This window comes from Balaenoptera acutorostrata, chromosome 13 (assembly GCF_949987535.1).
Source record: "Balaenoptera acutorostrata chromosome 13, mBalAcu1.1, whole genome shotgun sequence".
NCBI lineage: Eukaryota > Metazoa > Chordata > Mammalia > Artiodactyla > Balaenopteridae > Balaenoptera > Balaenoptera acutorostrata.
Genome location: NC_080076.1, coordinates 93,132,194 through 93,148,040, shown reverse-complemented (window position 1 = coordinate 93,148,040; position 15,847 = coordinate 93,132,194). Strand labels below are relative to the sequence as shown.

The 15,847-nt window shown below is 63.1% G+C and overlaps 1 protein-coding gene across 7 annotated transcripts in view; it reads right to left on the bottom strand.

Moving 5' to 3' along the window:
- FBRSL1 (fibrosin like 1) overlaps positions 1-9,884 on the bottom strand; it is an 86,666-nt gene extending 76,782 nt beyond the window's left edge. For all 7 annotated transcript variants that reach the window (XM_057526238.1, XM_057526234.1, XM_057526236.1 and 4 more), the window contains exon 1: positions 9,220-9,884. In XM_057526238.1, coding sequence (XP_057382221.1) covers positions 9,220-9,498 — 279 coding nt within the window. In that variant the 5' untranslated portion in view covers positions 9,499-9,884. The remainder of the gene's footprint in view (positions 1-9,219) is intronic.
- Between the last annotated feature and the right edge of the window lie 5,963 nt (positions 9,885-15,847).

The window sequence follows — 15,847 nt, the reverse complement described above, 5'->3', positions numbered from 1 at the left end:
CGACACCCCCAAGTGACCAACTCTCCATGCCTACCTGGGACTATCTAGAAGGTTCTGGCGACGACGTGGGACTTCGGTGCCAAAATCAGGGAAGTCCTAGAGAAACTGGGGAGGCCCCGTGAACCACGACGACAGCATCTTCCATCATTTAGACAGCCTTCGCCAGAGCCCCTCCCTGCCCACACAGTGGGCTGGGGGCCAGGATGGAGGTGTGGGAAGGTCCCTCTGCCTGGCCTGACCCCCACCCTGGGCCCTGCTCCAGGTGCAGGAAGGCCAGGGACACCTCCAGCACCTGCTGCTGACCTCTCTCCGGGCTTGAACGCTGAACTGGGAGCTGGCCCGGCTGTCCCAACTCTGGTGTGGGGACCAGGTCCAGTCACCCCCTCCAGCTATGCTGCTGGGACAGAACTGTCCTCCCTGACCCGTCCACCGCCTAAGTCACACTCACACCGCACAGGCACCGCTGCCCGTCTTCTCCTCAATCCCACGCCCAGTGCGCCAACCCCCCAGGCAAGTCATCCTGCCTGAGAGTCACCTGGCCCTTGAGGACCATTTCCTGAAAGCCTTACTGACACCTCAGCTGCTCCAGAAGCTTCCGGAACCTGACTCGTTGCATCCTGGTCCCTCTGGGTTCGTTTCCCGCTGGCCCGCTGCGCTCCTCCTCAGTGCCCTGCCCCGAGCACCCGCCCACAGTGGGCGCCAGGCACTGAACACCTGGTGAGGCCGGCACGGCTGGATGGCAGACGGTCAGGGAGCCAGGAGTCAGGAGCCGGGCCTCCAGCAGGACGACCACGGCATCTGGAGTGCTTCCCGAGCGCCAGCCCCCTGCACGCCAGTGGGGAGCGCCTCCGGGAGGGACGCCCCTCCCAGGCCCTGTACCCACCCCTTCACACATCCAGTGAGCCCCCGCCGTGTGCCGGGACAGAGAAGAGTCACCTGGAAACAAAACACAGACCTACCCCATTGCTGAAGACAAGCCAGACACCGCCTGGTGGAAGAAGGCGGCCGCCTGCTCAGGTCTGCGCCCTGTGGATCCGCTTGAGCCGCCACCCAAGACCACGTCCACGTGTGGGTCCCCCACCGCGACCCTGGCCGATGGTCTGGGCCACCCTCTGCCCTGCACTCGACTGGGATTTACGGTCACAGCCACTGTCCTGACAGTGACGTTGCGAGGTCAGTCTGTCCAGGCCCCTCTCGGCATGACCGCCGGTCCCTCCACGCCCAGACAGCGCATCCCGCACTCGCCCACGACTGCCACAGTTGCTCTCACGCTCGTGGCCCTGGGAGCTCCCCCTCGGCCCCGGAACCTGCACAGCTGCTGCCGAGGCCTGCCTGGCCTGGCAGGGGAAGCTGCGGGGGCCGGGGCCGCTGCTGCTGAAGCACCTCGTGCCTGCCTTCCGTCCGGGTGGGGCACGAAGAGAAACAAGCTTAGAGAAGGGCCTCGAAGAGGAGATGGGGAGGGCGCAGGACCACACGGCAGGTACGTCCACCTTGTCACTCCCTAGACTCCCTAGAGGAAACTGAGACCCGGAGCGGGCACAGGGCTGCCAGGGGCCACACGTGAGGAGAGGCAGACACTCACTAGCTTCACTGGCCACCTCAGCTGGCGGGGAGGGCCTTGGAAGAAGCAACCTGAACTTGCTCCTGGGTGATGGCGAGAGGTGGGCAAAGGCCCCAAGGCAGACGTTCCTGGGTGCTGGGACCGAGGTGAGGAGATGGCCAGGGCCAGGCCTCGAGGGGAACATGGGTTCATTCCACAGATGACAGACAGGGGGCCCCCAGGGGATCTGGGCCAGGCAGAGATGTGATCTCCGGAGCCAGGGGCCACTGGCTGTATCCAGACGAGTCTATGAGCATTCCTGTCTGACAAATCCTTACTGGGGCCGCAGGCGGAGCCAGGGCTGAGGGCAGGCCAGGCAGCACGTGGGAAAAGCATCGGCCAGGGGCCTGCCAGGGTCTGAGGACCAGCACGTGGGTCCAGGGCTGGGGGGCAGAAGGGACAGCTGTGGTGTGTGAGGTCAGCTGAGTGATGGGGTCGTGGCAGACCCACGGTCCCTGTGGGGACTGGCTCGTACAGAGAGGCGGGACCCCTGGGGCCACAAGAACACCCCACCCAAGGCTGCAGAGTATTTGCAGGGAGGATGGCAGCTGCCAGGCACCCGAGGTGGCACAATATGTCAGATTGGGGGCGACCAGTGGGACAGGGCCAGGGGAGAGGATTCAGGACGTGGCTGATGGCCACGCAGGGCTGGAGCTCCCATGGAAGCTGGTCTGGAGGACCCACCAGGAACCTGATCCCCATAGGGTCAACTCTTGACTCAGCGTGAAACTGTGAGGACTGTCCCTCCCAAGGACAGGAAAGGCAGGGTGGCCAGACACGCAGCCCTACGCCAGAAAGGTGAGGCCCAGGCTGGACACGTGGGAGCCCTGCCGCTCTCTGGTCACATGGCCTCCACCCCCAGCCCCCAAGGTGCAGCACAGACCCACGCCCTGTGCCTGGTTCCCATCCCGCTCTGCCACTTGCCAGCCATGTAGACTCAAAAAGTGACTTAACCCCCATGCCTCAGTTTTCTCTTCTACACAATGGAACAGCAAGCATCCACTGCAAGGGCTGCTAGGAGGATGAAGTGAGCCGAGGCCCTGACTGCCATCGCTCCTATTTCCGTGCCTTTCGGCATCACCATGGATCGGGCCGGACTCGGGCCTCCCACTCCTCCCTGCCAATGGTGTTTGAGTGGCGGCCCCCTGCCAGGGCCACACGTGTGCCTCGCACAGATGGCTGCTCTGCTCCCCACAGCCACCGGCTGACGCTAAGATCTCACCAGAGAACCCTCCCTTGTCTGGGACCTGCAGGCACCTGCGGCTGGTCAGCGTGTGCTGCTCTGTGCAGCGTCCAGAGGGCAGCGACTGCCCCAGACGACGGCTCCAAGGAAGGAGCAGAGCCGGGGCCACTGAGACGCTTCCCCAGGACAGGGTGTGACCCGGCAGTCCCTGCCCTCACATAACATTCCGTGCGCACCAGGATCCCATCAGCTCTCCCGGCACATTCACACAGAGTCCTGGTGAGCTGAATGAAGGGAGTAGCGCAGTGTGTTTTCCTTCCAGAACTAATGTGGGAAACCAGGGCACTGGAAGGTTCTCCACACCCAACTGGAGTCAAATACATTTGCCCCAAGTCCCCAAAGCACTTGACTCCATGCAGGTTTCAGATTCCAGCTCCCGAGGGAGAAAGCACCTCAGGTGACCCCAGTGACCACCCACGTCCCCACCCTCACCCCAGCCGCCGAGCGCCTCACCCACCTTCCCCAGGCCTCTCCACCTGACAGCCCCACCCGTGCCGGCTCCCGCCCAGCAGCCGCTGTCACGACAGCCCGTGACCTCCCCCCAGCCTCCCGCGTGCCTAGTCACCTATCTGCCTGGAGCCAAGCCCGCAGCCAGCTCAGGGCATGGCCACTGCTTATCGATGCTCAGTGAGTCAGGAGAGAAGGACGGGTCAGAGCCCTCCCTGGTGGCCAGCGGTCGCTGCCAGAGGCCCGGCAGCCTCACGCGAGCCTGCCTTCGCCTGCCTCGGGGTCACCACTGCCCGGGCCCCAAGGAGCGAGAGCGACGAGAGACCGTCCCGAGCAGCAGTCCAGGAGAGAAGGGCTGCCAGGGCTGGATGAGGGAGGCCACGGCTCAGGTACGCAACCCACGGTGCTGAAAACCTCAGACTGGGAGGCGGCCCGGCTGCCCAGGGGCCTCACGAGACTGCACCCGGGGACGCGTCCTCAGGGCACCAGGGCCAGCAGGTACACCGGTCACCAAGGAGGTAGAAAAGGGCTCTCGGCAGAGGAGTGCGGGCCGGCGGGCAGCACGGCCTGGGCAGCAAGACCACAACAGGCACCTGGGCCCTGCCCCTGACCAGCTCTGGACTCGGGCCCCAGGTGAGTGGCAGAGGCCAGACCAATGCTTCCGTCTCCCCATCTGCACAGGGCCCCCATGACCACGGCTCCCCGCTCCCAGGGCTCCGCGCAGAGCACGTGAAACCACACGGGTCAAGGCCAGGACGGTGGTGTCCCCCAGCGGGTGTCTCACTGCGTGCCACTGTTGTCACTCTGGCGGCCCCCAGCTCGCAGTGACCCCACGCCCACGGTAGGGGTGGTGTCCAGGCGCCAGCATCGCTCCTACAAAAGGCCGACTCTGCCCGCCTGACACGTGTACCCGGCCCCCCAGCCCTCCGCGGCGCAGACATGCGCACACAGCCCAGAAGCCAGGGCGGCGCAAAGGGAAAGCGGGCTACAGCTGCCCCCGGGCCGCGCCACCGGGGCAAACTCAGCTTGTGGGAAGGGGAGGCTGCAGGCCACGGGGGTCCACGACGCTCTGCCCCAGGTGCAGCACAGCCTCCAGGCGCCCGGGAGAGGGTGGCAGTGGGGAGACGGACGTCTGCCACCTTTCCTGTCGTCAGCCCCCCGCCGGCCTTCACAGTGTGGGTGGGACACACAGGGGAACCAAGGCCCAGGGGCCACAAGTGCTGTGCGCGCAAGCCCCAGCCATGGGAGCAGGGGAGTGGGCCAGCGTGCCGGAGCGGAGATGGTCCTGGCCCCCCGCATGGGGCTCAAGACCCTCACCTGTGCTCAGGGGCAGGCGAGGGTAATGAGCTGACCGTCCGTCGGGACTGCGGCTGCTTCCACGCTGGGTGTCACCTCTGAGTGTCTGCTCTGTGATCCTCCTGCCCGCGATGGATACGTGGTGACCGGGGGAGGGGGGACACAGCTGAGCCCTCCCAGCCTGGTGCAGCCTCAGGCTCTGCAGTCTGGTCGATCCCCACGGTGCTCAGAGGGGACGGCCCTTCCCTAGAGGTGGGACAGCCGGCCCGGGCCACAGTGCTGCTCCTGCAGCCCAGGAAAGGCTGCCCCTTCGATGTTGTGCAGGACCACCCTCTGCCTCGTCCCACCTGCGGACTGGGACTGTGGCAGGCAGATCCTGGGCGAGGACTTGTCCCCCGGCCCAGCCTCAGTTTCCCCATCTGAAGACTAGAAGGCAGCCTGGAGGAGGTGCTCTGGCCTGGAGGCTCAGACGCTCTCCAAGCTGAAGGCTTCTCTGGCTGCTGGCTCTCCTCACAGAGCCCAATCATCTGCGTGGTCTCAGCCCTGCTTCCCCGTCAGAGGGCTGGGCTGGACACGTGGCCCCCCCGGCACACCAACAGCATGGGCTTCCGTCCACGGGCCGCGGGGACTACACCCCAGCTCCCTACACTCCTGGCCCTGAGCACCCAGAGCCGGCACAGACCACGTGCCCTCCGCCCCTGTGGGCCGCTGAACCCGGCTCGCAGACAGACCGCCACCACTGAGCCTCCTCGGCACCCCTCACCGACTCCCCGACCCGCCACGGGGCCAGGTCCAGACCGGAACCCACCCCTCCGCGGGCGTGAGGCTCGCATCCCAAGCTGGAAGAGCGCCGCTGTTTTCAGGGGAAATGCGCAGCGAGCCCCTGGGCAGCCCCCGCGTGGTGTGGAGCAGGCACGACTCCACGTGCAGCAGCTCACGTGTGGCCTCGGGGTCTGCTTTGTGCTCATGAGAGTAACACGTGTTGGTCAGTGTGTAGGAAACAGAATTAGAGAAAGGAAGTCACCTGCGACCACGGCTAAAATGTGGGGTCTTTTCCTTTCCATCTCTATTCCCGGGTACACACCTCCCAGACGTGTGTACAGATGTGGTAAATAACCTTTTCCTGCTGCAAAAAAGGAGACACAAGACCGAAAGCGTGGTTACAGCTGCACTACATGCTCTGGAAAGGCCAGGGGCTGGCGAGAGTGGTCACCGAAGGAGGCTGAGTTTGGAGCTGACTGTTTTCAAAATATACCTTGTCATACACCTTGACTTCTGAAGCACGTAAAAGTATTTTGCTGTTCGAAAAGCAAATTAACAAAGAATCATATGGATGCCTAACCAGAAGAGTGGTTCTAGCGGCAAATGCTTTCTCTCCAGACCTGCAGAGACGGAGCTGAGGGCAAGGGCTGGCGGCCCTGAGGGAAAGCCCCAGGAGGCGCACAGTAGGTCTGCTGGGCACGTCCTGACTGCCTGCGAGGCGACCTCTCGGGAGACCTCGGGGCCCGCACAACCTGCCCTGCGGTCGGAGGGCAGATTTGCCACAGGGAAAAAAGGTTGAGAGGACCTGGGGAGAGACCCACAGTGCTGCTCTGGCCTGCCCCCAAGGGCCTTCCCATCACCTCTGGTCAACACACCGGGAGGTGGAGACATCACAGGAACCAGAGGGACAGCAAGGGCTGTCCATCAGTCTGTCCCAAATGTCCCTGCTCAGTGAGGACAGAAGAAAGAGCCCCTGTCCTGCCCAAACCACAAGACCGCTGTCCCACTGCTACCTGCTCACTGCCCCCACACGGATAGATGGAGACTCAGAAAGCCGATGGGGACCAGGGCTCAGCTGTGTGACCCCCTGCCCAGTCTGTGGCCTCTGCACACCCTCAGCGCAGACGCTGGACTCCAGCCGCCCGACCCAGGATCCCAGGAGACAACTCTATCCCCAGGACTGTGGACACATCCTGAGCCAGGCCAAAGCAGGTGCTGCCCTCAGCCGACAACATCACTGCCACGTTGTGGAGCTCCTGCTGTGTCCACAGCACCTGACGGAGGCGGCCGGTGATCCTCTCGGCTGCCCCAGAGGCAGGGATCGGTCTCGTCCTCCCTCAGGGCACACTCAGGTACACAGGGTAGATGGTGAGGGTGCCTGGGACCTGCCCGGGACGCAGGGGGCGGGAAGGCCTTCCCCGGGCAGAGAGGGGGAGGGGCCTGTCGGGATGTGGCGGCGGGGGGGGGGGGCCTGCATCCCCAGGACAAAGGCAAGGAGGACTCGAGGGACACTGGCACCGCGCACAGGTCCCACCTCCGGAGCAGGGCCACACCTAACATTAGGTTATGCTCCAGGGGTGGCAGCCTGTGTCCGCATGGAGGCCAAGACGGACTCCCAAGGGCCTGGCAGAGCTCTGAGACCAGGCAGGCTGAGGCCTCCACGCTCACGGTGCCGGGCCTCAGTGTCCCCATCTGTGCCGTGGGGACAAGCAGGCCTCAGAACAGCACCTGGTAGAGCGCACTCATTTGCTGAGTGCCAGCTGTCATTATCAGCCTCGTTATCAACTATCTGAACTCTGGGGGAAAACCACTACACTTTAGCAAGAAATGAGGCCAAACAAGCGGGGCTGATCTAGGAGTTATGACTCGTCCAGAAGTCCCGTACTTTCCAAGGCAGGCGGACTCCTCCCTGGCCCAGCAGGGCAGAGAAAGGTGCATGGAGTGGCCCCGGGGTGATGCGGCCGCGTGAACGCCAAGCAGAAAGCAAGCTCAGTCTCACTATGACCCGGCCGGGGCTGGTCTGAGCCTGCAGAAGTCCCCTACAGCCGAGGCCGCACTTTCCGGCCCCTGATGCAGAAGGGGTGCAGCCAGAGCCACTGCAGGCAGCGTGTGGGCCCAGCAGGTGCGCTGAGGGACCCTGGGCGCAGCTTTCCCGAACCTCAGTATCTCCTCTCACTGGTTCATTCCACAAACACGTATGGGGCACTAGGACCCCGCAGGGGACACACACACACAGACATGGGGCCTGCTCTCTTTCAGCTACAAGTTCTGGCGGGGAGAGCGTCACAACAGAGCAGACAGCTTCGGAAAGAGTGGTAACTGACAGCAAAGAAAGTCTGTGAAATAAAACGGGGAGATGGACAGCTGGGGGGAAAGGCACGCTGCTTCAGGCCATGCCCGGAGAGGGCCTCTCAGAGTGACATCTGCGCCTGAGACATGAAGGCGCCAAACAACCCAGGCAGAGGGAACAGCGAGTACGGAGGCCCTGAGGCAAAACCTGAAAGGGGCTGATGTGCTGGTGTGAGAGGATGTCAGGTGGCAGAGGCCAGCTGATGGGCTGCAGGGCCCTGGAGGCCGCAGTAGGGGTTTTGTCTCTTCCCCACGGGGCAGAGCGGTTACGCACCTGGAAGGTGGGTGGTGTATCCCCTCTCAGAGGCCGCAGGGCAGGACCTGGCTTGTACAAAGGCACAAAACTCAGCCCTGGGACCTCCCCTGCCCAGACCGGAGCCAAGGCACACGCCACCACACCCCACCAAAGCGCGTTCGCTGAGGACCCCTAGGCCCAGGAGCCATCTCAGGCCCCCCAGATGTGCACAACAGACGATCCTGGGGCTCTGTGTTAGCACAAGCTCTGACACCGGTGCCCCACCTCTGTGCATCCATGTGCCCAGACAAGAAGGGGCAAACCTGTCCCTGGGCCACCTCTCCCTGGCTGCCAGCACCCGACCCTGAGGCTCTCTACGGACCCGGGGCACCCCTGGGAGGGGGCTCACTGCAGAGACCTGAACTGTGGGGGCTTCCCTTCCCCCAAAGCTCAGCCTCTGCGACCGGTGAGTCCTAGGCCACTGGCCCCCAACCCCCAGGAAAAGGGGAGCTGTTAACTGAGCGGCCCCTGGGGCCCCAAACCCAGCAGGTGCTGGTCCCCCAAAGTAAGTGCTGCCTGGGGCCCCTGGAGGGTGGAGGGGCTGGCGGGCTGGCCAGCTGGCTGCGGCTCACGGGACTCCGCGGCCAGGCGGCATTCCTACCCAGGCCAGTTCTAGGAGACAGCAGCTCCCAACCGGTCCACTTGCCAACTCTGACAGCGTCCATTTCCTTCTCCACTCACTTGGTTCCAGGCGAGAAGGGAAGCATTTGCTCAACAGATACTTCCATGATAACTCAACCAGACAAACGATATTTTTTTGCCATCCTATTAACCACGCAGCAAACAGCGGTCGCAGAGAGGGGGATAAAACATGACCCTCCCTCTCCCCGTCTGAACAGAAACCTCGAGGAGGAGGAGAGGAACAGAAGGAATTCCCCGTGTATCCATTTTATCACGGCCTCCACCAAGTCCAGCAGTGTCCACCTCCCTAGCACATCCTGAACCGAATCAAGTGATATTTTGGCAACAGAAACACAACTGAAAAAAGACCGGCTGAGTAGCTAAACGGCCCCCAGTTCGGACAGTGTAATTTAGAGATTTTTCTCCCCAGCACCTCAAGACACAAACACACCTGCACCCAACGCAGGTTGCCGGGTCCTCCAGGAGCAACCCGCCGGGCGCGCGGGGCCCACGCAGCCCGGGGAGCCCTAAGGGGTGGGTGTGCCTATGCTCCAGGGGCTTCCCGCTCGCGACCCCGCGGCAGCACGCTCGCGGGGGCCCACCTACCTCCAAGGCCTCCAGCGTGCTGAAGCTGGCGATGGCGAAGCCATCGATGACCTCTTCCTCCTGCGAGCTGGACTCGCGGCGGCGGCGGCGCGGGGGGCGCGCGGCGGCGGCGCGGGGCGGGGGCGCGCGGGGCAGGCCCGTGTTCTCCTTGCCGGGCCCGGGCTCGGGCTCGTCCCCCGACGACGCGCTCTGGTCGCGGGCGTCGCGGGCCGCCTCCCGGCGCCGGCCGCGGTCCCGCTGCGCGCGCGAGCGCCGGCTCTGGCGGACCTTGGCCTCCATGGCGCGCGGTGACCTTGCGGCCGCGCCGTCGGGCTCCCGCTCCGCTGCCGCTGCGCTACGCGGCACCGCCGGGCTCGGTGCGGACCGCGCGGACTCCGGCCGTGGGCGGCGGCGGGCGGCGGGCCGGGCCAGACATGCCGCGCGGGTGGCCTCAGCCCCGGGCCCGGCGCGGCCTGGGCGCCTCGGCGCGGGAGGCCGCGCGCATTGGCGGGGCGGCCGGCGCTCAGCGGCCCTCGGCCGCGGCCCCGGGGGCACGCCCCATGCGCGACTGGCGGCGGGCAGCTGGCGGCGGGCGAAGGCTGGGCGGAGGCCCGGTGGGCGGGCGGGGCGCGGACCGGAGCTGAGGCGCCTGGGCTCGTGAGGCGGCGGTGGCAGCGGCGCCCCGAGCGGATAACAACTGACGTACTTCCGCCAGGCAGCCGGCGCCAGAGGAAGTGGGCGCTTCAGCGGGGCTGACGCAAGCCCCGCCCTCCATGGCCCCGCCCCTAGCCCCGCCCAGGCCGCGTTCTGCCCCTCGGCCTTGCCCCACCGCCCCGCCTCCGGCCCCGCCCCGCCCCGCCCAAGCCGCTCTCCGCCCCGCCCTCACCCCGCCCCTCGGGGGAGGGAGCTGGGAAGCCGCCCCCCTTGCCGCCCCTCCGCTCGCACCTGAGCAGGCGTTCCTGAAAGTGGGAGGTGTGGGGAGCTGGAGTGCTGCCCGCTATTTCAGTTGCGGGGTCGGGGGCGGGGGCGTCTTTGCGCCTCCCCAGGCGCAGCCTCGTTCCGAAGAATCTTTAAATGGGAGCGCATGAGCAGAAAAGTGGGGGGCCTCTCCACGCTCACCGTCACCCCACCCCGCCCCCGCAGGGTGAGCACGGATGAGGCGTCCTTGTCCCAGCCCTGATGCGAGGGCCGAGGGTGGGGCGTCCTCGCCGCCACTCCTGATACAGGGGCGGGTAAGGGTCTTACTCCGCTCTTGGAGGGGCACAGACCACCTACGCCCCGAGTGGGGGCGTGTGAAAGTCGGGTGAGAGTTTCTCGGCCCCTCACTACCCTGCACCCCAATCCAGGACTTCTTCACGTGTCTCCTGCCCCTCTTGCCCCGGGGTCTTCCTGCAGGCTGGTCTTGCCCCTCCACGGCTTCCCCGTGCTCTCCACCGGCCCCTGCCCAGGCACCCCAACCTCTGGGTTCTAGTCTGGGAAGGGGGAGTTCTACACGAAGTGCGTCCCCTCTCCCTTCTCCTGGGTCAAGTTCCCCACCTCACCCCTCTGGGTGGGAGGCCCCGGGCGTGCCTGGTTGGCACAGAGACAGCAATTTGGGGTGCAGGGGCTGCTCTCCATCCGGGGCTGCATCATGGCAGGAACGGATGGGAAAGGGCAGCCTGAGAGTTGAAAGCTAGGTATAGGAGGACCTTCCTCTTTCACCCATGGAGACTGTGGTGAGGACCCACTGCAGGTGGGGAGGGGCCGGCTGTCTTCCTCAAATCTTAAGGTCATCAATTCATTTAACACATATTTACCAAATGCCCTACATCCCAGCACTGTTTGTGATGCAGTGGTCGATGAGACAGAGGGCCCTTTTAGAAGTGAGAGAGAACATGAACACAGAGCCAAATAACGTACTATGGAAGGCTAACTTGAAGGAAACTGAACAGGCAAGTATCATAGGAAGTGGGCATGGGGTGGTCCCGGAAGACCTCTGAGGAGTGGCAGTTTGAGCTGAGACCTATCAGATGAGAAGGAGCCAGCCAGCAGCAGCCCAGGGCCCCAGCGTGCGCAGGGCAGGCAGCTGTGTGGTCTTGGTTGTCACAGGCTGTTGGCAGGGTTGTCCCTGGGGGCGGCTGCGAAGGCTGCTCTACAAGCTTCTGAATGCAGGGGGTGGGGAGCTCAGGCCTCCAGACCAACCTCCAGTCCTCCCAGGCCCATCCTGTCAGGCTTCCTCTGCTCTGGGCCCTCCTCCCAGCCTCTCCTAGCCTCCCTGGGGTGGGGGCAGGGTCCCCCTCCCCCTCTTCCCATTCCAGATTTTGTTATAACTCTGACTACCCCCAGCAGCGTCCCTTTTGATTTTTAAGAGCCTTGTTAGGAAGACGGAAAACTTTCTTTGCATTCGTCCTCCCCTAATTCCCCTCTGAGGACAGAAGGCCAGAAAATCTGTGTTGGGGGGTGGTCCCAAGGGAAATACTTTCGGGTTTCATCTGGATCTAGGCCTTTGGGCCTGCCTGCCCATCCCCAGAGGGGTCTCCAGGCCCCATACCTGCTCCGGAGGCCTCAGAGACCTGCAGCCTGGGCTGCTGAACTGACCTTGGGGACTGTAGGGGGCTTCCTATGGGCCCTTTCTTGTCACCCCTTCCCCACCCTCCTAGAGCAATGCTTGGGAAGGTCCAGGTTCTAGTGTTGAAATTTTCAAGTGTAGAAATGACTGTGTCTGCTCATCTGTTCTTGAAGACGCTTGGATGTGCGTTCAGGGTGAAGGATGGGGTCTCTGTAGACCCCCTGTGGGAACTCCTCTCTGAGTTTCTTAGCTCTCCTGGGGAGCAACCCCCTCCCCCCCAGGTGTTTCCCTCCCTCGATTTATTTCCAGGTGGCTGGCCAGCGCTGTAGGGACCAGCTGCCGCCATCTCCTCAGGATTCTGGGCCCAGGGAACCTCCCCTCTGGAGAGGGGCAGGGTGGGGTGATCTGAGGCCGAAGCCTGCTTGCCTGCCTTGTGCGCATTTTTCCCCCAGCTATGCACATCGTAACAGAATGACTGGGTACCCTTCCCAGGGCTCTAAACCTGCTCCGCAGGGTTTGCAGGGGCCTGCAGAGCTGAGCGCCTGACGCCTCCACTCCCTGCTGGTGTAATGGGTGGCAGGGCCCCTGTGCTTCTCGTTTTGACCTGTTTGCTTGCACACACATTTGCCCTGTTCTTCCTGGAGAGACATGGGGGGCTTTGGAGTGCAGACACCAACAGTGGCTAAGGGATAGCTTCTAGATCATGCTAGTGATGGGAACTTTCTAGATCTATGCTGTCCAGTCCAGTGGCCACCAGCCATACAAGGCTCTTGAGCCCTTGAGATGTGGCTCATGCAACTAAAGAACTGAATTGTACATTTTATTTATTAACTTTAATCTGAAATGAAATAGCCCCTTGTGGCTGGTGGCTACTCTGCTGGGCAGGGCAGGTCTAGGACCTGGGCTCCAACCTCAGCTTCTGTCATCGGACTGTGGGCAGGTGGTCTAACGTCTCTGCATCTGCTGTCCCTTCCATAAACCCTGGGCGGGGGCGTGATGTCGATGCTCCCTGTGGGGGGGGGTCTGAACTTCACCTAGAGTGACACAGGGGCAGAGACTCATCCGGTCCTGGAGATTTGCCTTTCCAACAAGCTGGGCTGAGGGTCTGGGGACCACAGGTTGTGCGCCCCTCTTGTTCACGTGAGAAAGGTCTCCTTCGCCCCTTGCTCCGCCTCCCCCGAGAGATACGCCCCTCAGGACCTGGCTCTTGATGACCTTGATTTCCGCCCTCTTCTCTGCCTTCCTACGAGCTCCCTCCAGGCCCCTGGGGCTCAGCTTTCTGGTCTGCAGCCAGGCCAGGTCTCTCCTGCCTCATCCCATCCCTGAGGACTCATCCCTCCCAGTCCAACAGGGGAAAGGGGACCCTCCCCGAGGGCAGGACGCTGCCAGAGAGAAGCCCCCCATCCCACCCCCAGCCTGCTGGCCCATTGCCGTGAGGCCAGAAGCCCAGTCTCCCCCTGGTCCCGTGGCCAGAGCCAGGCCCTCGCCTGGTCACCACATACAGCAGAGCTCCCGAGAGGCATCGCTGAAAGTTATTTGCTTCCAGGGTGGCCTGTCAGCCCCATCAGTCTCCGCTGTTTGGCTTTGCGTTAGAGTCACTGCTTTTCTGTCAGGCTCTGAGCAAAGTTAATTGGTGTGGAATTGTATTCAGAATTCAGTCTGCCCTCACAGAGCCGCTTCAGGCCCTATAAATCATCAGAGTCAGCTGCTCCTTTGGTGTTCAAACATACTTTTCGCCTGTAGGGTGACAGCCAGAAAATGAGTTCCTGCTAACAGGCCAACCCCTGCTGCCCCGTCTGTGAACGGCTGTTTGCTCCAGCACGGTGAGAGATGATGCTGGTTTCCACCTTCCCAGTATCCGTTCCCCCTCCTTCTGGCAAGAGTGCCTCAGTGTACTTGGACACCTAGCCCGCTTCCATGGGTGCAGTCTGGGAGGGGCGGACAGCTCACTGTGTGCCCCTCCCTCCTAGCCAAGGAATGGGCAGGTGTCCCAGCTCCTGCCGTATTAATGCTGTGTGACAAACAGCCCCTGGAATCTCTGTGACTGGGAACATCAACTCTTTCTTTCTTGCCGGTGGGGCTGCAGGGTCCTGGAGGGGCTCGGCTTCAGCCTGTGGGTCAAGTTCAGGTCTGTTTCAAGGGTCTCTCTCTGGGAGCCAGGCTGCAAGAGGTGAGCTACCTGAGGCATTTTCTTTGCAAAACTCATGGGGCGAAGCCACACTGCACAGGCACTTTGAAAGTCTATGTTTAAGCCTCATCATGTCTGCTCACAACCCGTCCAAAGCAAGTCACTCGGCCAAGACTGCCACCCATGGGGCAGGAAGTTGAGGCCTGCCGCTCCAGTGTGGGTGGGGAGGGTGGCACTGTATTCTCATGGCCGGGGGTGTGTGTGTGTGTGGCCCTGCTACAGGAAGGAAGTAGAGATTTGGGGACCATATTCCCATTTGTCACAACAGGGGCCCAGGCTACGCCGTGCCGCAAGGCTTGTGGGATCCTAGTTCCCCCACCAGGGATGGAACCTGCGCCCGTTGCAGTGGAAGCGCAGAGTCCTAACCACTGAACCACCAGGGGATTCCCTAGAATCTGTTTTGAGCAGGGTATCCGAGGGGTTGGAATTTGGGGGGTGCTCATCCAAGTGTGCCCCTCCCACTCATTCCTGCTCCTCAGGATCTGCTCTGTGCTTGGGCTCTGAGCCCACTGCTGCGTGGGGGCTGCCCAGCTGTCCTGACCCCCTACTGCCCCGCCCTGCCCACAGCCTCCCTCTTCATCAGCCTAACTCAGATGTCACTCCTCCCCGAAGTGCAGTTGGGCACTTTGTGCTGGGTTGACCCAGCTGAGTGGGAACATTTCTCAGAATTCCCCTCGCCCAGTGGCCGGTCAGGGCTGCCCACGTGAGAAGTCCATGCACTCTGGCAGGCAGAAGTGAGAGCGAGAGCGGTCAGTTCACCTCCGGGGGCCCTGCAAGGCGCCCGGCCTGCCAGCGTCACCCACGGAGTCAGGATCCACCATCCCCCATCCCCAAGAGGCTCAGGCAGCTCTGGGCTGCAGCCCCGGGGGCTTCCTCCATCTCCTGCCCCTCCTGGAGCCCCGAGGAAGGGCTTGGCTCCCTGGGCCGGCTGTGAGAGGTCCCTCTGGAGCTCGGGTTTGTCCAGGCTCTATCTTGACAGCTGCTGCCCGGCCTCCTGGCCATGCTAGAGACACACAGGCAACACCCCGTAGCGCTGTCCCCGCCACCCCTATCCGCCCGTCGTGGAAGGCCAGGCTTCGGTGCCCGGTCCCACAGGCAGTGCACCTCCCTGGGCCCGAGGCCTTTCCAGGCACAGGCTCCCTCCTGCCATCTTGGTATCCTCTCCTTCGTGGGTGCGTCAGCTCCAGAAGAGCAGCTGTGGGCCTGACTCCATGCGGGCATGCACAGGGGGCCCTGAGTATCCTTTGTCTGGGGTGCCCCAGGAGTCCCGGCTTCCTGATTCTCCTTGGAGGGTGTCTTCCAGCAGGTCCAGCCTTGGAGGAGGAGTGGAAGGCTCATGCAAGAAAGGGGTGTTTGGGGACTTCTCTGGTGGCGCAGTGGTTAAGAATCCACCTGCCAATGCAGGGGACACGGGTTCAAGCCCTGGTCCGGGAAGATCCCACATGCCATGGAGCAACTAAGCCCGTGCGCCACAACCACTGAGCCTGCGCTCTAGAGCCCGCGAGCCACAACTACTGAGCCCGCGTGCCGCAACTACTGAAGCCCGTGTGCCTAGAGCCCGTGCTCCACAACAAGACAAGCCACTGCAATGAGAAGCACGCACACTGCAACGAAGAGTAGCCCCCACTCGCCGCAGCTAGAGAAAGCCCACTTGCAGCAACGAAGACCCAACACAGCTAAAAATAAATAAATAAATAAATTTATTTAAAAAAAAAAAAAAGAAAGAAAGGGGTGTTTGCAAGGCAGGGAGGTCCTGTCTGCACGGTCCCTGTGTCCCCAACATGGCCCTGAGTGGTATGCACAGCAGGTTGGGGGTGGCAGCCTGTGGGAGGGAGGACAGGGCCGCAGGGACCCCTGGGGCTTTTCCACTTGAAGTGGACAGACACCCAAACCCAGCCTGGCTTCCTCTGCTG